Source organism: Chiloscyllium plagiosum, unplaced genomic scaffold (assembly GCF_037043375.1).
Source record: "Chiloscyllium plagiosum isolate Xiang-an unplaced genomic scaffold, Cpla_swu_hap1 HiC_scaffold_3, whole genome shotgun sequence".
NCBI classification, from domain to species: domain Eukaryota; kingdom Metazoa; phylum Chordata; class Chondrichthyes; order Orectolobiformes; family Hemiscylliidae; genus Chiloscyllium; species Chiloscyllium plagiosum.
This window is the reverse complement of record NW_028270141.1, coordinates 79,513,953-79,535,842: the sequence shown is the minus strand read 5'-3', so window position 1 is coordinate 79,535,842 and position 21,890 is coordinate 79,513,953. Positions and strand designations below refer to the sequence as shown.

At 43.2% G+C, this 21,890-nt stretch overlaps 1 protein-coding gene across 1 annotated transcript in view; it reads right to left on the bottom strand.

Moving 5' to 3' along the window:
• The window catches only part of mcm9 (minichromosome maintenance 9 homologous recombination repair factor), a 55,959-nt gene extending 46,356 nt beyond the window's left edge, over window positions 1–9,603 (bottom strand). Inside the window, exons 1-3 of the mRNA XM_043684399.2 lie at window positions 9,531–9,603; window positions 5,850–6,164; window positions 4,491–4,807 (exon numbers count right to left, since the gene is read on the bottom strand). Coding sequence (XP_043540334.2) covers window positions 4,491–4,807; window positions 5,850–6,159 — 627 coding nt within the window. The 5' untranslated portion in view covers window positions 6,160–6,164; window positions 9,531–9,603. The remainder of the gene's footprint in view (window positions 1–4,490; window positions 4,808–5,849; window positions 6,165–9,530) is intronic.
• Window positions 9,604–21,890: the final 12,287 nt, after the last annotated feature.

The window sequence follows — 21,890 nt, the reverse complement described above, 5'->3', positions numbered from 1 at the left end:
CCACGTAAAGACATCAGTCAAGCAATTTCAACAGCACATTTCACTTGAAAAACAGATGCTTGCTGATTAATGCATTCATTGATCTGAGCTCTCAGATGTGTGTGCATGATTAGGACAGTTAAGCAGATGAAGTGCTTGTTATTAATAAGTTAATTAATATTTATTAAAATAACTTCAGGGATAAGTAATATGATAGAATGTTAGGTTAGGTTTGGTTTGAAAGTGTGGTAATTCAACTTGAAGTCAGTGTATTTAATTTGAGCAACGGAAATTATGAAGTGATGAGCGGCGAATTAGCTGAGATGGATTGTGACAACACTTCGAAAGGTACAATAATATATAGGCAATAGACATGCTTTAAAGAAGTGTTGCATAGTTTACAGAAAATGTCCATTCCTTCAAAGTTCAATATTAACCCCCCCGCCACCCCAAAAAAAGCCAACTGTGGCTAATACAGGAAGGTAACGGTTGCATAAAATTTGAAGAAAAATCCGATAAACTTCACAGAAATAATGGTAAACTTATGGATTAGAAGGATTTTAGAAAACAGCAAAGGAGGACAAAGCAAACGAAAAAGGGAGAGAGTACAAAAAGAATGTAAACTAGAAAAACACAAAAAGCTTCAATAGTTACACAAACAGGAAACTTTTGACATAGACAAATTTGGATCAGTTACAGAAAGAGTGAGGAGAATTTATAATGAAGATAGAGAGATAGCAGAATATTTTGTGGTTGTACTTAGTTGTGGAAGATGCAAGAAATCTCCTAAATTAGATATCCAAGGGATTAAAAGAGAATGAAGGAATTCAAGGTTGTGTTGGGATCAATGAAGATTGTAAAGTTCTCAGGACATGATATCCAGAGTGTTGAAAGAGTCAGTGGATGCATTCGTGATTATCATCCAAAATTCTATAGTTTCTGAAACGGTCCCTCCAGATTGAAATGTAGCAAAAATCCCCCATTATTTAAGGGAGGGACAGACAAGAAGGTGAATTACAGACCTCTTGGAGCCTAGAACAATTCAGCACAGGAACAGGCCCGTCGGCCCATGTTGTGCTGAACATGACGCCAAATTCAATTAACTCCTTCTGCCTGCTCTTGGTCCATATATCCCTCCATTCCTTGCATATTCATGTGCTTATCTAAAAGCATCTTAAGCACCCTTATCATAGCGGCCTCCACCACTAGTCCTGGCAACATGTTCCAGATTCCTAGCACTCTGTGCAAAAAATTTTCCCTTCACATCTTGTGGTGGTGGAGGGTTGCTTTTCAGACTGGAAGCCTATGACCAGCAGTGTGCCACAAGAATCGGTGCTGGGTGCACTGCTTTTTGGCATTTATATAAATGATTTGAGTGTAAACATGGGTGGTATGGTTAGTAAATTTGCAGATGACACCAAAATTGGAGGTGTAGTAGACATCAAAGAAGGTTACCTTAGTGTATAACAGGATCTTGATCAGATGGGCCAATGGGCCAAGGAATGGCAGGTGGACTTTAATTTAGATAAATGTGAGGTGCTGCATTTTGGAAAGACAAATCGGACCAGGACTTATACACTTAATGGTAATGGTCCTGAGGAGTGCTGCCGAACAAAGAGACCTTGGAGTGCAGGTTCGTAGTTCCTTGTAAGTGGAGTCACAGGTAGATAGGATAGTGAAGAAGGTGTTTAGTACGCTTACCTTTTTTGGTCAGTGCATTGAGTATAGGAGTTGGGAGGTCAGGTTGCGGCTGTACAGGACATTGGTGAGACCACTTTTGGAAATCATGCAGTTCTGGTCTCCCTGTTAGAGGAAGGATGTTGGGAAATTTGAAAGGGTTCAGAAAAGAGTTACAAAGACATTATCAGGATTGGAGGGTTTAGGAATAGGGAAAGGCTGATTATGCTGGGGCTATTTTCACTCGGGCATCTGAGGCTGAGGGGTGACCTTTTAGAGGTTTATGAAATCATTACGGGCTTGGATTGGGCAAATTGACAAGGTCTTTTCTCCAAAACTAGAGGGCATAGGTTTAAGGTGAGAGAGGAAAGATTTAAAAAGGGACCTAAGGGGCAACTTTTTCTCACAGAGGGTGGTGCATGTATGGAATGAGCTACCAAAGGAAGTGGTTGAGATTGGTAAAATTGAAACATTTAAAAGTTACCCGGATGGCTATATGAATAGGAAGGGTTTAAGAGGGATATGGGCCAAATGCTGGCAAATGGGACAAGAATTATTTAGGATGTCTGGTCAGCATGGACAAGTTGGACCAAAGGGTCTGTTTCTGTGCTGTATTGTCTCTATGACTCTAACGGACTATTTCCTCTGAACTTTCACCCTCTCACCTTAAATGCATGCCCCCTGGTATTAGGTGATCTCCCAAAGTGCAGCACCTCACATAGACCCAGATTAAACTTCAGTTGCTATTTCTCCACCCACATCTGCAACTGAACTATATCCCACTGTATCCTCTTGACAATCTTCTACAACATCTACAACTCCACTGATCTTTGTATCATCTGCAAATTTACTAACCCACTCATCTACATTTTCATCTGAATCATTTATACACATGACAAACAGCAGAGATCCCAATACGGAACACCACTAGTCATAGAACTCCAACCAGAAAACACCCTTCCACCACTACCCTCTGTCATCTATGGGAAAGCCAATTCTGAATCCGTGGCCAAGTCATCAAGGATACCATGCATCTTAATTTTCTGGATAACCTATCATGAGAGACCATGTTGGACGCCTTACTAAAATCCATGTGGACAACACCAACTCCTCTACCCTCATCGATCACCTTTTGTCACCTCCTCAAAAATTCAATCAAGTTAGTAAGACATGATCTGCCCTGCACAAAGCCATACTGTCTGTCCCTAGCTAGGCCATGCTTTTCCAAAGCCTTACAGCAATAGCTGGGAAATGCTAGAATCTTCTATAAGTGATGTGATAACTGGACATTTGGATAATATTGGTCTCATTGAGCATAGTCAGAGTGGATTTGTGAATGAGAAATTGTGTTTGATGAACTTACTGGAGCTTTCTGAGGTTGTTGCTAACATAATTGATAAAGGTGTGTCTATGGACATTATTTCCTTGGTTTTCTTGGAAGGATTTTGATAATGACCCTCATAGAAGAATAATTAGCAAAATTAAACTGTATCAGTAGGAGGCAATGTACTGGCATAGATTAAGATTATCTAACAGGAAAAAGAGAGAAAGAAGGAATAAACAGGTCATTTTCATTTTGGCAGGCTGTGACTAGTGAGTCACCACAAAGATCAATATTCGGGCCATAGCTGTTGATAATTTTAGGTCAATGATTCAAACATGTGGACCAAAAGTAATATTTCCAAGTTCACAGATGACACAAAATTATGTACAAATGTGTGTTGTTGTATTGATGTAAAGTGACTTCAATAGCATTTCGACACTTGGTGTTGAAAGAGCACAACAAATAGAACATAATGTGGAAAAATACGAGGTTAGGAGAAACAGATGTGTACAATAATTCTTTGATGGTAAAAGATCAGAAAGGGTACATATACAAAGAGATCCAGGTGTCTTCATCTGTAAGTTACTGAAGGCTAACATGCAGATATAGCAAGCTATTCGAAAGGCTTATGATACGTTATCCTTTTGTACAAGGTAATTTGACAGAGGAGTAGTGAACTCTTATCTCAATTAATTAGAACCTGGGCTCAGGCTTTACACAAATTACAGGTCTCCTTCACTTCAAAAAAATTACTTCCATTAAGGATGTGCATCAAAGATTCAAAGGAGTTGTTCCTAAAATGGTGGGATTGCCTTACAAAGAGGGATTGGAGAAACTAGGCTTGTAGTTGCTAGAGTTTTGAAGGATGAGAGGTGGTGATCTCACCAAAAATTACAAATTATATAAAAAGTGATAGATGATGCAGATGTAGATAAGATGTGCCTAGAAGTGGAGGACACAACTTCAGAAATAAGGGGGGGGCCTTAGGACTAAGATAAGAAGAATTTTTTTCCAACTCAGACAGTTGTGAATCTTCGGAAATCTCTAATCCAAGGGACTGTGAAAGCACAGTCATTGACTACGTTTGAATTAGACGTTGACAAATTTCTAAATACAAAGAGATAGAGATAGTACGTGAAAAAGACACTGATGTGGATGATTGGCTGTGATCAAACTGAATGGCAAAGCAGGCTTGGCAGGCAGAATGTCCTATAACTGCCCCTGTATTCATGAATGAGAATGGGAGTGGGAATTTCAAATCAGGCTCTGATTGCAGTTTTTAAAAGGCTTTGGAGTTGTTCCAACTCTGCAAAAATCCGGTCTAACATGAAGAAAATTAAATTTGACCCTCTGACTTAACTCCCAATAGTTACAAATATTTGATTTCATATTAAGGTTTAAAAATGACTGTAAAATACATATAAACCATTTTAATACAGTTTACACACCAAAATATTCATCAGCAAAAATTAAATGCCATATTTTTAATATTAACGTAATTTGAGATCACCTGTTCCTGAATTTTGATTTCTTGGTAGTCTTTACAACTGGCAGGAGAAGACATGGACCCAGACAGGGATGTAAATTTCACTGAGTTGCAACCTTCTGGGTTCGGGCAGGATGCAGGACGGCAGGTGGTGTAATACTGCTCAAAGTCTGCAGTCACTGTGAAGATGTGACGGCATTTGTTACACATATACTCATGCTCAAATTCCAACACCTTCACCATTCCAGTACGTATGACTGTCCCAATAACTGACAGGAAATGACCTACATCTCGGGTTTTTGGTATGCGATCTCTTGTCAGTTCTGGGCAAAGTGGCAATCCTGACAAATAAAGAAACAAATAACATTTGTGTTTTACTCAGAACATGAAATTTCAAATTCATCAATACTGATGATGCTTTGTCATTCTCTTTGAAAAAAAGAGGTTACATTTATAATGTGACCTTCTTGGTCATGGGACATCTCAAACTGTTTGAAAGAACTACTGTTGAAAAAGTGTAGTTACTGATGGAATATAGGAAAATGCACCAGCTGATTTGGTCCTTCATGAATGAGATAAATGACCAGAATTATAGTTTAACAATAAGTATGGACAAATTAGAAGAATTAATTTCCTGTGCTCTTTGACTAAGACCGCAAAATATTTCATGTCCAAGTGCAAGTGGACAGGATGTCCATTTGCAAATGCAAAAGGACTTATTCTGTTTCTGGTACAAGCTCTGAATCCTATACAGAAACTTGTACCAATACGGCAAGGAGCATGTGTTGGAATTAACATGTGCACACTGCCCTTCATATTGGATATCTGGTGCTGCTTAATGCTTAATGTGTGCCAATGAATTTCTAGACTGCAGCTCTGCTCAAAATCACTTGTCACAACTAGGTGCAAATTTGAGCCAGTGCAGACTAAACAAAAAAAAACTAGAAGGACACCAAAACTACACTCAGTCTGGTCCCCTGTCCTCTATCTTGTCACAACATAACTCTGACAGATGATGGTTGACAGACTCCATGGGTGCTACAGAATCACCACCCCCTTGGCATGTTCAGAAGCTCAGAGGCATTTAATCAGGTAGGAGGATGGAGGATGTGAACTGGGTCCATTCTTGCCTCTGCCCTGATTAAGTCTGAAGTGAAAAGCCCTATGGATAGTCATTTTGCCCCGTCACTAATATTTCAAAAACATGTTGAAATATTTTGAAAAGGAGCACTAGGGTCTCTCCAGGAGGCTGGGAGACCCCAGATATCATCTTCTGTTCCCAATAATGAGAAGAAAGAGAAGCAATAACTATCAACAGGCAATTATCATACTGCTACAAATTTCAGGTTGCTAAGGATGTTATAGTTCAGTATTCACCCTGACCTGAAATTCGCACGTGAAGTTTTTGTTTCATCACCAAATTGTGTGGCTCCGGATATGACTGCAGAATTGTCATGGTTGCTCTGTGCAGTGCATTGTCAAATATTGGAAACAGTTCATTTGGAAATGCATTTAAGTATTCACCAATTTCCATATTGATTTCAAACAGTGTCAGTGCATTCACAATTACTGGATAGTGAGCACCAGTATCTGGCTCTTGTAGAATATGGATGATATCATTTTCATGGAGTTCTACAACATAAGATTCAAATACTTGTCCAATTAAGGCAACTTGTTCTGGATTCAGATGCATCCTTCCTGTTGTAAAACAAAAAATACATGGAATTATGTGACAAAAGGATAACAAACATTGTTGGCAAATCAGTGCTTTTGGGAATGGATAATGTGAAAGTAGCACTTGCCCTTAAAGAAAAGGAAGATTTTAAAAACTGTATGACTGGAACAATGCGTAACTTAAATTTAAAAGTTATTGATATTTCAAGACTAACTTAATGAAATTATATTGAATTTGATCATGGAGTGTCATGAATACATTTAGCAATAATCCTTACAAATAGAGTGGCAAAATTCCTGGTTCCATCACCCACATCAACCCTCCATCCTCTCTCTCCAACAATAGGTTAAAATGAGCTGTTATATGTTTCTACAGGTCAAAGTCCAACTAAACTAAAATGCGATCATTCAAACATTTCAAAGCAGTTCAGAACTGTTTCTTTGTAACTGTGAATATATTGCTCGGCTATAAAAGTAGCACTCAGTTTAAAAAGGCAGTTGTAGAGCACACTTTGTCCACTGAATTATATGTAAATTCAGTGTCAGTTCTGTTCTTGGCATAGAAGTGTGCGCCGGCCTTGTGTGACAAACCATGAATGCATGGTTCACTGTGTTCTCTATGTATGTGCAGAAATAATTGAAGGTTGTAGGACAGATCAACAGCACAGGCTAACAAAACACACTGTTTACTAAGTTTTACTAATAGGAGCATTAGTACAAGAGCAAGGGGTTACATTGAACTTGTACAAGACATTAATTCAGCTTCAGCTAGAATATTGCATCCACCTCTAAGAGTTGCACTTACAGAATGATGTGAAGGCATTAGAAAGAGTGCAGAAGAAATTCACATGAGTGATTCCAAGGATGAGGAGCTTTGATTATGAAGACAGACTGGAGAAGTTGGGACTGTTTTCCTTGGCAAAGAGAAGGCAAAGAGGAAATCTGGTAGAGATATTCAAAATCATGAGTAATCCAGATAGAACAGAGAGAGAGAAACTGTTCCCTAGTGGAATTTTCAAGGATAAGAGAGCACAAATTTATAGAAACTGACAAAAGCTGCTAAAATGATATGAAGAAAAACCTCTTATCGCTGTGGTTAGCACCTAAAAATATGGTGGAGGCAGATTCAATCTAAGCATTCAAAAAGGAATTAGATGGTTATTTTTAAAGGGATGATATGCTGAGTAATTAGATTGGATTAGATTTTAGATTACTTACAGTGTGGAAACAGGCCATTCGTCACAACAAGTCCACACCGACCCACCGAAGCGCAACCCACCCAGACCCATTCCCCTATATTTACCCCTTCACCTAACACTACGGGCAATTTAGCATGGCCAATTCACCTAACCTGCACATTTTTAGCACTGTGGGAGGAAACCCACTCAGTCACGGGGAGAATGCGCAAACTCCACAGTCAGTCGCCTGAGGTGGGATTTGAACCCGGGTCTCTGGCACTGTGAGGCAACAGTGCTAACCACTGTGCCACCCACTTAAAAGCATGCTTGTCCGGGATTTGAACCCAGGATCTCTCACAAGTCTGCGTAGAAGAAGACCCAAAGCAGGAATCATACCCCTAGACCAACGAGCTACAAAATGGAATCAGATTAGATTCCCTACAGTGCGCAAACAGGCCCTTTGGCCCAACAAGTCCACACCGACCCTCCAAAGAGCAACCCACCCAGCCCCATTCCCCTACACCTAACACTACGGCCAACTTAGCATGGCCAATTCACCTAACCTGCACATCTTTGTGACTGTGAGGGGAAACCGGAGCACCTGGAGGAAACCCATGCAGAAACGGGGAGAAAGTGCAAACTCCACACAGATAGTTGCCCCAGGTGAGAATTGAACCTGGGTCTCTGGTGCTGTGAGGCAGCAGTGCTAACCACTGAGCCACCATGTCTCCTAACAGGGAGATGGTGGGAGAATCACACTATTCACTCATCTGAAAAATGAGTGCAAACCTGTTAATGCAAACTTGCGGACCGTCCTGGTTATCTGCTCTAGAAAACATGTTATTAAACTGGAAGGGTGAAAAAATGATTTACATGAATGTTGTTGGGACTGGAGGGTTTGAGTTATAAAGGTGGTAAAAACAATGACTGCAGATGCTGGAAACCAGATTCTGGATTAGTGGTGCTGGAAGAGCACAGCAGTTCAGGCAGCATCCAAGGAGCTTTGAAGGAGAGGCTGGTACTTTTCTCCCTAGACTATGCCGAGGTGTAACCTTATAGAAGTTTATAAATCCCGGTGCAGAGAGAAGGTGAATACCCATAATCTTTTCCTCAGGATGGGGGGGGGGGGGGGAAAGCAAAATTAGAAGGCATACCAGTAGGTTTGAGAGCAGAAAGATTTAAAAGGGACTGGAGGAGTAAGTGTTTCACAGAGCAGCTGTCAGAGGAAGTGGCAGAGGTCATTTAGACAGGTAGATGGATAGGAAGGGTTTAGAGGGATGTGGACCAAACGCAGGGGACTAGTTCAGCTTAGGAAACCTGGTCGACATGGACGAGTTGGGCCGAAGGGCCTGTTTCCCTGCTGTATAACTCTGTACAGTAATGGCCTCTGCGTTGTTATATGATATGTAATTTTGTGAAAAAATCCACTGTTTTACCCGTCCTTCCTCACAGTTTGTATGAATACTACAACTACCTTCTGTCTTATCTTCCCTATACCTTCATTGCTCCAATTCCAACCTTTACTGTATTACTGTCTCCCCATTAACAGCATATTATTCGCCGTGAACTCCTTCTGAAATATTCGTCCCTCCAAATCACGCTCCACTTTAAAAAAAATTTCTACAAAAAAAATCGTTTTGGTCCTCTGAAGCCTTGCTAGTGCATTTTTTCCATTTCCCTCTATAAAACAGTGCAAGTTGGCGTATTTGACGATGCAACACAGCCGCAAGTTGTTGCTTTATCGTGTGCAGATTCCAAAACAGTCAGGACTCGTTTGCACGCAGCAGTTACTCACATTTCTATGTGCAATTTCGATTTTCTTCATTAGATTTGTGGTTGGAATCCAATCATTTAAGCATGTGCCCAGTAATGCGACGTCAGTGCTGGTTCACTACAATAAAGTAAACCCTTCAAGGACTCTGGTGAAAATGATGATTGCAAGCACAGACTGCAGAGGTTACCACCTGCTGCTGCTCCCTGAAACTGACAGCGACCAGGAGGAACAGCCTGCAACCCCCTTCCCCATTGACATCATCGGGAGGGCAACCCAGGGCTCGAGATACACGATGACGCAACAATGAGGGGAGACCCGGTGACATCACAATCTCGGGAACCCCGTCCCATTCACGCAAAGGAGGACCGTGGAAGCAGATACAATATCCCGCAGGAGCCCAGTGAATGAATGAATGAACAGAAGGTATCTGAACATTACCTGGAGCGCTCACCCAACTACAGCCGCTGAATCCCCCACTGCCATTCACATCTCCCGCCAGCCACTCCACCACCAAGAAACACAGGAAACAGGGTCATCTATTATTGTGGGTTCCCCTTAGATTTTATTTTAGCAGCTCTTCAATCATTCCTGCTGAAGTGCCATATAATCCATTATAATTTACTGACGTGACAATATTCTGCAGTGAATACTGTGCAGGAATGTGATACAGAAGAAATGAAGCACGCAATTACACCCCTCTGACAATTCAATAGTAGGTTCCCGGCGAAGAGGTTTCGGCGCGCGTTCATTGCGATTTCAGTTTCGTTTTTACGTAAAAAAAGAAAAATACCATTTTAACTATCCTGACTGGCCGGTGTGGTTGCAAACATGTGCATTTTGAATTTTAAAGTGCATTTTGTGTTGGAATGTGAATGTTCAGACACAAAACGAGAGCATGAATCGGATAAAGAAAGGTTGTTTTGCTTTCCACACGCCTTCAGCTTTAGGACGTTGATGTCGTTCTGCGCGCCTTCCGTCGTGTCGGGCGATTGATGAATAGGCGAGCGATGTTTTTAAAATGCGAACTTCCGCACGGGTGTGTTGGCTATTACGCGCCTCCCTGGCTGGTGCTGGGTGTCGCTGTACACGGAGGAATGCGGGCTTACACTGAGAGAGTCTGCTCGTCGACATCACATGGTCAGTAAGATCGCGCGGTATGTTGTCGTTTCCGCAATGTACAATCCTCTGTAATGTTCATTCTTGTTTTTTGCAAATCCTGCTGTGTTTTCCGTAAATATGGGAGGGCACAGTAACAAGAATGTGTACAGGAAGCGGCCAGGTGAAAAAATCGCGGGTGGTGACCGTAAAAGACAGGCTATAACACTTGAGGTGAAGCTAGATGTCATCAAGCGTTTTGAGCGCAATGAAAGGACATGTGATATTGTTCGTGCAACAGGAATAAAGGAGTCTACCTTACGCACCATTAGAGACAATGCAGAAAGAATTAAAGCCAGCTGCATTGCTGGAACAAGCCTGAGTGCTAGCAAATCTGTGAGGTCACGGCCAAGGGAACTTGAGGTGATGGAGAGGCATCTAAGCGTGTGGATAGAAGACCAAGCGAAAAAGCGATGTGGGACCAGCTTTCTCACCATAAAACAGAAAGCCTTATCAATTTATGAGGAACTCAGGAAAAAAGCTGAAAATCCTGCGGACGTGCCTGCCTTCAGTGCTAGTAGTGGCTGGTTTGCTGGATTTAAGAACCGCTATGCTTTTCATAACGTAAAGTTATGTGGCGACGCTGCCAGTGCAGGTGAGGAATGTGTGATGACATTTCTTCCCATGGTGAAAAAATTGATTGAGGAAGAAGGCTATAACTTCGATCAAATTTTCAATTTGGACGAGACACGTTTATGTAGGAAACGAATGCCATCAGGAACCTATGTTTCTAAGAATGTAGCACATGCTCCAGATGCTAAGGTTGCAAAGGATCGCATGACTGTGCTTTTGGGTGCCAATGCTAGTGGAGACTTAAAGCTCAAGCCTGTGATGGTGTACCACTCTGCCAAACCACGAGCCTTGAAAAGTTACCTTAAGTCTACTCTCAATGAAGTCCAGGATGCAGCACCACGAGAGCTTTCCACTTCTCTTTTGTCTTCTATCTTGAAGGAAGTGGAGAAACAGTTGCAGCTTTTAGAAGACAATGATTACAATGCAGAACGCAGCAGGATAGCAGTTGGTGGCATAAGATCTTATTTGGCACCCTATGAACAGCTTCTTCACGAAAGAAGAAAGATGGTAAAGCAGCAAAAACTAGACACTTCTTTTCTGCTAACCCCCAAGAAAGAGTTGGAGGACAGTGAACCACAGCCATCCACTTCTGGGCGAAGTATTTTTCATCCTGACCCTGTACTCATAACTACACTTAAAAGTGATGATGATGAGCCTCAGTCCTTGTCTTAATACTGTAATTCAGCAAACACGATAACCCCATAAAGTTTTCCTTTTCAGTTTTTTTTCAGAGTATGGTGTTAAATTTACTGTATTATTTCATTAAAATATGTGAATTTAATGTTCACTTAGACTTTGCTATCCCTTGTGTTAGGTTAGTTACTATATTTGTTTTGATTTTGAGTGGTATTTTGGTGGTCTGCCCCTAACCTTATTTTTCCTTATAGGCTCTGTTATTTCTATTATGTGATTTTCTGTGGCACAAGGTCACACGCGAATGCAACTATTGCATTATAGCAGAACCGACTGTATCGGTCATAGCTAATAAAAGGCTTCTGAAGGATAGTCAGTGTTGTAGAAAATACAGTCAACAAATTGCAACTATGAAAAAATCTGCTTTATTGCTCTTCCTGGGATATATAGTCCAAGGGGAAGGCCTTCAAATTAGTGCATCAACATCTTTAATGGTCATAAGAAAAACAACTCTTTTGACACTGCAGCATTCAATTTCTCTTTAACTCTCATTTGCAAATTCCTTTGTGGTCTTGCCCCTCCCTCCGTTGTCACAACTTGCCTCACCTTTTCTGTATTCCCATCTTTATTGTTCCACTATTGGTAGCTATACCTCCAGGTGCTGTAACACCATACCCTAATTCCCTCCCTGCACCTGTCTAACTCTCTGCCTCTTTTTCCCCATTTGAAGACATTCCTTAAAATCTAACTTTTTGACCAAACATCTGACCATCTGAATATGTGGTTTGATGTCATATTTTGTTTTGCAGAGCTCTTGTGTAGCACTTTCCATTATAGAGTCAGAGATGCACAGCATGGAAACCGATCCTTCGGTCCAACCCATCCATGCCGACCAAATATCCCAACCCAATCCAGTCCCACCTGCCAGCACCCGGCCCATATCCCTCCAAACCCTTCCTATTCATATACCCATCCAGATGCCTTTTGAATGTTGCAATTATACTAGCCTCCACCACTTTCTCTGGCAGCTCATTCCATACATGCACCACCCTCTGCGTGAAAAAAATTGCTCCTTCAGTCTCTTTTATATCTTTCCCCTCTCACCCTAAACCTATGGCCTCTAGTTCTGTTTTTTGTTAAAATACATTCATGCATGGGGCATGGGCATTGCTGGCCAGGATTGCATTTATTGCACCTCCCCAGTTGCCCAGAAAATAGTTAAGAGTCAAACAGATTGATCTGGAGTTACATGTGGGCTAGATCAGGTAAGGGTGGCAGATGTCCATCTCTAAAACACATTAGAAGTGTTTTTTTAAATGACATCTAATGCTTTTTATTGAATTAAAATTCCACTATCTGCCATGTTGGGATTCAAGTCCATGTCCCCAGACATTAATCTGGGGTTTAGATCACTAGTCCAGTGGTCACTATGTCACTGCCTCCCCTATAAGAGATCCAGAAATATAAACCATTGCTGTGCACATTGCCAGTTAGTTCAATATTTGTTGCCCTTCCTTAACTGTTCTTGAAGGTGATGATGAGCTGCTTTCTGAAACTGGTGCAATCCTTGTGAGGTAGGTACACCCACTCTAATCTTTGGAAGGGCGATCTGGGATTTTCACTAAACATTTAGTGAAAGAATAATCCGATAGTTCACTCACTCTCAGCCTACCTGGATGCTCACTGTTACATTGTCTTGCATTGCTTTCTCTTACCTTTTAAGAAGCTTTACCCTTAGGCCAGGCTCAAATTACTTTGGTCTTGCCATACCATTTAGCACATGCACAAAGCTAGGAAGCTTGCATAGTAGTTAGCAGGCCTCAGTCAACTCAGGGGGCCTACCCTTCACTCAGGGATTCCCTGCAGACTAAATCAAGGGCGGACTATGATACTAAGTCTAGGCTGGTTTGAGGTCGTTAAAGTCTGGATCCTCTCGTAAGGCTGAGGAGCTGAATGTTGGGCAGCCCAGCAACCATCTTTCTGCTCTATTTTGGGTTGTTTTTCTCATGGATTGAGAAAGAGGCCAGTATTATAGGAAATGAGAGTAGTTGTCTCAGCTATTACTTTTGGTGCAGGTGGGAGGTGTCCTGAGCAGCACAGAGGGCCTTCAAGATTAGTGGTTTTGAGGATTGGGCTGTAGAGAGTAGGGAATAATGTGAATGGTAGATTAATAGTCTTAGATACAGTTGGATACAGTAACAGAGTGAATATGAGGTAGCCGGAGAGAAGAGAGACCCAGCAGAGTGGAAAATAGTCTCAGAGTCTAACAGCATGTAGATAGGCCCTTCGGCCCAAACTGGCCCATGCCGACCAAAACGTCCATCCACACTAACTCCATTTCCCTGCACTTGGCCAATATACTTTTTTTTAGATTAGATTACTTAGTGTGGAAACAGGCCCTTCGGCCAAACAAGTCCACACCGACCCTTCGAATAGCAACCCACCCAGACCCATTCCCCTACATTTACCCCTTCACCTAACGCTACTGGCAATTTAGCATGGCAATTCACCTAACCTGCACATCTTTAGACTGTGGGACGAAACCAGAGCACCCGGAGGTAACCCACGCAGACACTGGAAGAACGTGCTAACTCCACACAGACAGTTGCCTGAGGTGGGAATTGAACCCGGGTCTCTGATGCTGTGAGGCAGGAGTGCTAACCACCGTGCCGCCCACGGTAAACCTGTCCTATCGATATATTTGTCCAAATGCCTTTTAAATGTTGTTAATGTACCTGCCTCAACCACTTCTGAGGAGCTCATTCCATGCTCTTTTAAAAAAAAGTTGCCCCTCAAGTTCCATTTTATTCTTTCTTCCTAACCTTAAACTGATGCCCTCTTGTCCTCGAATCCCCAATCCTGGGAATAAGATTAGAGCATTCACCCTATCCACATCTCACGATCTTATACACCTCTACAAGATCTCCCTCAGTGTCCTATGCTCGAAGGGAAAAAGAAGTCCTATCTTGTCTGACCTCTTCCTATAGCTCACACCCTTGAGTCCTGGCAACATTCTTGTAAATTTCTTCTGCACTTTATCCTCCTTATAAACAAGGTGACCAAAACTGAACAAAATACTCCAAATGCGGCCTCACCAACATCCTGTATAACTGCAACATAACAACTTCCCAACTTCAATACTCATTGCCTTAACTGATGAAGGCTAGTGTGCCAAAAGCCACCTTCACTGCCCTATCTACCTGTGACTCCACTTTCAGAGAATTGTGCATCTGAACTCCAAAGTCCCTCTGTTTCACTACACTCCTTAAGGCCCTACCATTCGCCATGAAATTCCTACCCTGATTTGACTTTCCAAAATGCAAGATGACACACTTATCTATATTAAACTCCATTTGCCATTTCTCAGTCCACTTTCCCAGCTGATCAAGGTCCTGCTGCAATTTCTGATAACCTTCCTCACTGTCCATGATACCTCCTATTTTAGTGTCTTCTGCAAACTTACTAATCTTACCTTCCACATTCTCATTCAAATCATAGATACACTGACTCTGAGGCACTCCACTAGTCACAGGCCTTCAGTCTGACATTCAACTTCTTCCAATAGTACTGGGCATTCCTCCAGATGACCGAGACTACTTTAACCTCTGTGACACCCTCAGACCAAGCTGACATGGTGTAGAGTCGTGCCATCTGCTGCTGGTGCTAGAAGTCTGGTGTCAGCACCACCCTGTCCTGCAGGACTTCCAAGTGAGGCATCGTTCTTCTGTTGAATTCAATCCGTTCTCCCCCTGTCTTCCAGGTCCTTCCATGAACTTTGAGAGCATGTCCAGACCGACAGTGGTCAGCTGGGTGTACAAGAGACTTTTTCAAGATGGCATGGTCACAACGGAGGCTGGTCTTCCAGTATTGCTGAGTATCCCAGTAGTTGTTTGGGCATAACACTATGTGGTAAGATGGGGTGGAAATCCGATGTGAGAAATGCAACAGGTGCACGGCGTGCAAATTATGAGAGGAGTTTGATAAGATATGACATCATAATTCAATAGGCCTCGCAATGAGAAGTACTCCAAACAACTCAATGCAAATTGGACTTAGCCAGAAACATTCTTGGAAATTTACTACCAAATAATTTCCATAGATCGTTATTGATAGGCGTTGATATCAGTTACTGTACATGGAATGAAAAATACTTTTCTTTATGATATATATATATATATGTATTTGTCATTAATTTGGCCTTCTAAAAGCTAACAATAAACAAAACGCTAGAATGAATAAGAACTTTTAAACATTTGGAGAACTATCATTGTACAGAACATGCTTTAGCATTAATCCATTGGAACGAAAAAGACCCAAGTTAAATGGCCATCTAAATATTATTGAAGTTTAAAGTTAGAGGAATTGTTGTGCAATGTATATCTCAAACCATTTTAATTGTTTAAAGTTAGACTTCACTTGTCATTTAAAACATAGAGACCATGGGGAAGGAGGCCACCATTTTGTCAAAACTGAAAAGATCCTTTTTCTCACCCTTCTATTTTCAGGACCTGAGTTTGCAATCTGTCTAATCCATCCAAACTGCAAATCTGGAACAATCTTGATGAGCAACATGAAAACTCTTAAGGGATGAACTCACTCTCACCCACTGGCTAGGCAACTTTGCAGGGAACTCCTACCAGTTTTGTGGAGAAGGCTCAACAGAATCACTTGAAATCTCGGCAACGAAGTAGCTGCCATTCAGCTTCCTCCATGACGGAGGACCTGGGATGCAGCAGTCAGAGGTTGCCGGTAACTCATTATCACCAGTGGGAGCAATGCTTGCTTGCTTCAATCCACTCACCAAAGGTCTAGAAATTGAGTGGAGAGGTGATGATACTCTGGTCTACCAGCTGGACAGCCAGTGAGACCTCCATGTCATTTTTTTGCAAAGAATTGTTCCACTCAGCTGTTGACATCCACGGGTCTTCCCAAGGATCATGTGGGTGGAGGTCCTAGCCATCAAGAGTTGCCGAGCAATCGGAGGTTAACAAGGGCAGTGTTGTGGCTCTCAGATGGCATCTCCATTCCTTTGAGTGAGGTCTTCATACCTACTGGCTGCCTGCAAACAAACCTGCTCTTGTCATGCTCTTCATAGTCACCCACCCATTTACCACTGACTATATACCAGCAGAGTCCACACAGTGCCCTTCAATGAGCATCAAGTGGGACACAATTAGGAGAGGGGCAAGAAGGCAGTTCATGGGTTTCCGTGTCCTAGATAATCAGGCTTGGGCTGGAAGGTGGTGATTTCACCAATGGCTGCTCTCTGTCCTGATTAAATCCCCTTGTCACCTAACTCGCCATGGAGGAGAGCCCAACCTGGGATGCATACCAAATTGAGCAAGGGTCAGGTTGGTATCATGGGTTAGGGGCTGCAGGCTTTCAGATGCCCCCACATCCTTTGCTTCCCATTTCCCATTGCAAAAAACCCATGAGGGTGATTCTCCTCTACCCCACCCTCACCCCAACCCTGACAGGCTGTTGGTAAACCCAGTAGGATATTTTTGTATTGCCTGAGGTCACAGAAAAGCCATGTGGCCATCAATAAATTCCTGAGCAGTACTGACTGGCAATGACTTTGGGGAGAACGGATGTCAATTTGCTCATTAATGAACTAATAGATAATCCACTACTAATGGCCAGGAATCTCCCATCAGACCCTTCCATATGGGTGGCACGGTGGCACAGTGGTTAGCACTGCTGCATCACAGCGCCAGTAGACCTGGGTTCAATTCCCGCCTCAGACGACTCTCTGTGAGGAGTTTGCACATTCTCCCAGTGTCTGCGTGGGTTTCCTCCGGGTGCTCCAGTTTCCTCCCACAATCCAAAAATGTGCAGGTTAGGTGAATTGGCCATGCTAAATTGCCCGTAGTGTTAGGTGAAGGGGTAAATGTAGGAGAATGGGTCTGGGTGGGTTACGCGTCGGCGGGTCGGTGTGAACTTGTTGGGCCGAAGGGCCTGTTTCCACACTGTAAGTAATCTAATCTAAAAAAATTAGTGTGGACTGATAAAATTACAAACAGGAGTGTCAGACATCTTTTTCACTCCAAGGGAGATGGATCAGTATCAAGGACTCTGCACATGTAAATAAATGGTGATTGGGTGACAGGATACCGGCCTCTGGAATTATTTCAGAAAACAGACGAGATTAAATGACAAGAGTTGATGTGCAAACAAATTGAAAAATTATGAACAGCTGCTATACGAAAGCAAAGAGAAATATAGGACAGTAAAATAAAAACTTGCAAAGGTAAAGGAAGTAAAATTGGGACAGAACTTTTCTTAGGAGGTTTTGCCAACATTGGGAGACAATATGTTTCCCCCCATCCCCAGGGCTCCCCGATTCAGTTGGTTCAGCTGCCATGGTTTCCACCATGATGGGTTGCAATAAATCCAACCCCTCCTGATTTACTGAAGTGAATAATGTCAACCCTGGGTTCACTGCTGACAGCAAGTTAAAGAAACTTAAAACCTTCAGTAAAAATACTTCAGCTCTGTCTTCACCTTTTCTCAACCAAAGATGCCCACAAGTCCATCTCATTTCCTGCAGTTTTGTTTTCACCCTCTTCCCCTCTCTCCCAGACAAGGATTTGGTTCCTCTTGCCCTCACTTAGTACCTAACCAGGCTGTTTATTCAGTGGATCATTTTCTGCCATTTCTGTTACCTGGAGCATATTTCCACTGCCGAATGCATTTTCTCAGCTCTCTTAACATCTCAAAAATCCATTTCTCCACCATCCGCAATACCATGTCCCTTCTTTGCAAGCACAGGAGTTGTGACATTACTCTTTATAACCTTGTCCTCACTGTCCGAAACCCAAAACAATCATCTGATGTGAAGCAGCAATTTAGCTGCATTTCTTTCAAGTGTTTTATGGTGCAGTGTGCCACACACTGGAGATTCAACACAGATTGGGTGGGACTGCTTTGTGGAACATCTTTCAGGCCACATGCCAGTTCCTGAGATTCTATTTACCCATCATTTTAATTCTCCATCTTGCACCCAATTGGACTCTCAAATGGCAGCCAATTGCAGTGTTCCAGGGGCAGCACGGTGGCTCAGTGGTTAGCACTGCTGCCCAGCACCAGGGTCCCAGGTTAGATTCCAGCCTTGGATGACTGTCTGTGTGGAGTTTGCACATTCTCCGTGTCTGTGTGGAATTTCTCTCGGTGCTCTGGTTTTTTCCCACTGTCCAAAGATGTGCAGGTCAGGTGAATTGGCCATGCTAAATTGCCCATAATGTTAGGTGCATTAAGTCAGAGGGAAATGGATCTGGGTGGCTTACCCTTCGGAGGGTCGGTGTGGACTGGTTGGGCCAGAGGGTCTGTTTTCACACTGTACGGAATCTAATCTAATCTAATATTGAGGAACAATGCCTCAGCCTTTGATGAGACACTACCGTCTGAGCTTTCTGGACTCATTGAGTCAACAATTCCAGAATATTAGTTCTGTCCCAATTTTGCTTCTTTTATCTTTGCAAGTTTTTATTTTCCTGTCCTGTATTTCTTTATTTTGCTTTTGTACAGCAGCTGTTTATAATTTTGCAATTTGTTCCTCCTTTGAGATATATCTTTACATCCTTCACTTGTTTATTTATCTCTTTGGCTTTGCACGATCAACTCTTGCCAATTAATCTGGTCTGTTTTCTGAAATAATTCCACAGAGGCTGGTATCCTGTCACCCAATCACTGTTTACTTACATGTGAAGAGTCCTTGATACTGATCCAACTCCCTCAGAGCGAGCTGTCAGAGTGAATAGGATGTCTAACACTCTTGTTTGTAATTTTATCAGTGTACACTGTATTACCTTTATTGTTAAAATGTTTAAATCGGCAAGGTTATTTTTAGATCTTATTCACAGCGGATACATGTTAAGTTGTTCAGTTTGTGTGGACTGTTTTAAACTCAGCACTTTCCTCCTGCCTGTTACAGACAGGTCTTTGGATTGTGGGAGGAAACCCACGCAGACACGGGGAGAATGCATGAACTCCACACAGACAGTTGCCTAGGACAGGAATTGAATTTAGGTCTCTGGCGCTGTGAGGCAGCAGTGCCAACCACTGAGTCATTGTGTGGCCCCTACAATCCTGTTTGAGCCCGGACGGAATTTCACATTGGCCCCAAGGTCCCGTACTTCCCGCGGGAGCCTGTGCCCCACAACCTGAGCCGCCTCCGAAATTTTAACTTTGTTTCGTTTAGTGAAATAAAAAGAAGAGCCCTGTACAGACTGCTGCTGCACACCGTCCACCTCTTCTCCCTCATCCACCGTCCGGACACGCCTTGGCGTGCCCATTTGCCACCGGGCGGTGGGGATCCCCAGTGGAGGGCTCTCTACGCGGGAGTCCTCCCCCTTTCTCTCGGGGATCTGGGGTGGAGGGTGCTGCACGCAGCAGTCCCCTGCAACCGCAGATTACGGTGGTTCACGGACTCCCAGCCCAACTGCTTGTTCTGTGGCGCTGTGGAGTCCGTGGACCATGTGTATATGGGGTGTGGGCGTTTGCACTCCCTTTTTGATTTTCTTAAAAACCTTCTCCTCTGTTTTTGGCTGCACTTCAGTCCCACGCTCCTGATCTTTGGGCACCCGGTACGGAGCAAGGAGGGCAGGTCTGAAGACCTCCTCGTGGGTCTGCTCCTGGGCCTGGCCAAACTGGCCATCAACAGGTCCAGGCAGCGGGCCGTGGAGGGGGTCGTTAGGGCCGACTGCCTGCCCCTCTTCCGCGGTTACGTTAGGGCCCGGGTGTCCTTGGAGAAGGAGCACGCGGTGTCCACCAACACCCTGGAGTTGTTCAGGGAGAGGTGGGCGCCTCAGGGAGTGGAGTGCATCATTTCTCCCTCCAACTCTATTTTGATTTAGTCCCTACCCTCCCCTTCACTGTTTTGATCACACAGTACTGCCCTTTGATGTGAAGGGCAGTGCTTGTCACTGGCCACCCGGGTGTTTTCCTATCTTCCTGGTGGTGGAAATTGAATAAAGATTAAAAAAAAAGAAAAAAAAACAATCCTGTTTGTATCTGTCAGCCAGGGCTTGCTGATTGAACCAGATTAACAGCCTGGTTGGCCTCATTACATCCCTTGCCCTCAGAGTCCAAGGACACCAGCTGGTTCTTTTAATTGTAGCTCCTCCTGGGACGTTGTAGCACTGGATCAGATTCCTTCAACTCTGCCTCTGGTACAGGTGGCGTGTAACACACAGTAGCTCATCTCTTGTGCCCAGAGCATCTCTGAAGAAATTTCCTCTCTCCTTCAGGTGGCAAAGGTGTTGAGGCAGTGACTTCTGCCATGTTCATTTCTGATTCCGAGATATCTTCAATGCTTGATGGAGAGGGAGAACCCACTGGTTCCGGAACAGTTGGAACGCTGTTGAGTCAAACATGTTTTGGTCCCACACTATTTGTGGATTTGCAGCTTTCATATGGTCCATGTGCTTGTTTGGCACCACCTCAGCTACCCGAACGTTATACCTTACTGGACCTGACCTTGCATTGACCATTGACCTCTTATCCATGCAGGGCCATTCCCTTGGTTCCAACACTAAACTTTGTCTCCTGAAGTAAACTGTCTGTCTCACTTGGCAGAATCCTGTGTCCAGCATCGATGTACCTGATGCCACCACCACCACCAACCCCTCCCCCCAAAAGGTCTGGGAAAATCTGATTCAACCTGTTGAAGAGTCTTCTCCCCATTAAGAAATCTGCTGGTATTATCACCGCCATTACATAAAAAGTCATCAATAATCAAATAGGAACCAGGACCATTGGTATCTAGTGAAGCTGTAGGCTTATTTTTTTATGTCTGCTTTCAAAGTTTGAAATGCTCTTTCTGCCAAACTATTGGATGAATGGATGTTATGGAGCTGTCTTTATATGTCAAATACCATTCAACTTTAAGAAATTCTCAAATTCCCTGCTGGTAAACGATGGCCTCTTATCTGTAACCCCATTCCGGGAGTCCGTGTATCGCAAAAGATGCGCACCGTTTTTCTATCATTTGATGAATGAACCCTATACAAGTCCTGCCACTTGAAATGGACATCCACAATGACTAAAATACACAGCCCACAAAAGGACAGGCATAATTGACGTGTAACCGGGTCCAGGGCATATCTGGCTATTCCACAGATGGAGGGGAACTGCTGGTGGTAATGTTTGTTCTTGGTACTCTGGGCAGTGCTGCACCAAAGCTGCTATGTTAGTATCCATTCCTGGCTAACCTCTCCCCGACATCTTCATTTTATAAACCCCTGGATGACCCTGGTGGGGTTCAGTCAATATCTGGCAATTATCTTTGTTTTGGACAATCACTCCTGATCCCCATAATGATATCCCATCCTCTATTGTGATCTGGCCAAAAGGTTTCAATTCCACTTGTGATGGCCCTTTGGTTTCCCCCATCACCAGCTGTTTCAGTTTTGCCAGGACTGGATCCTTCTGTCTCTA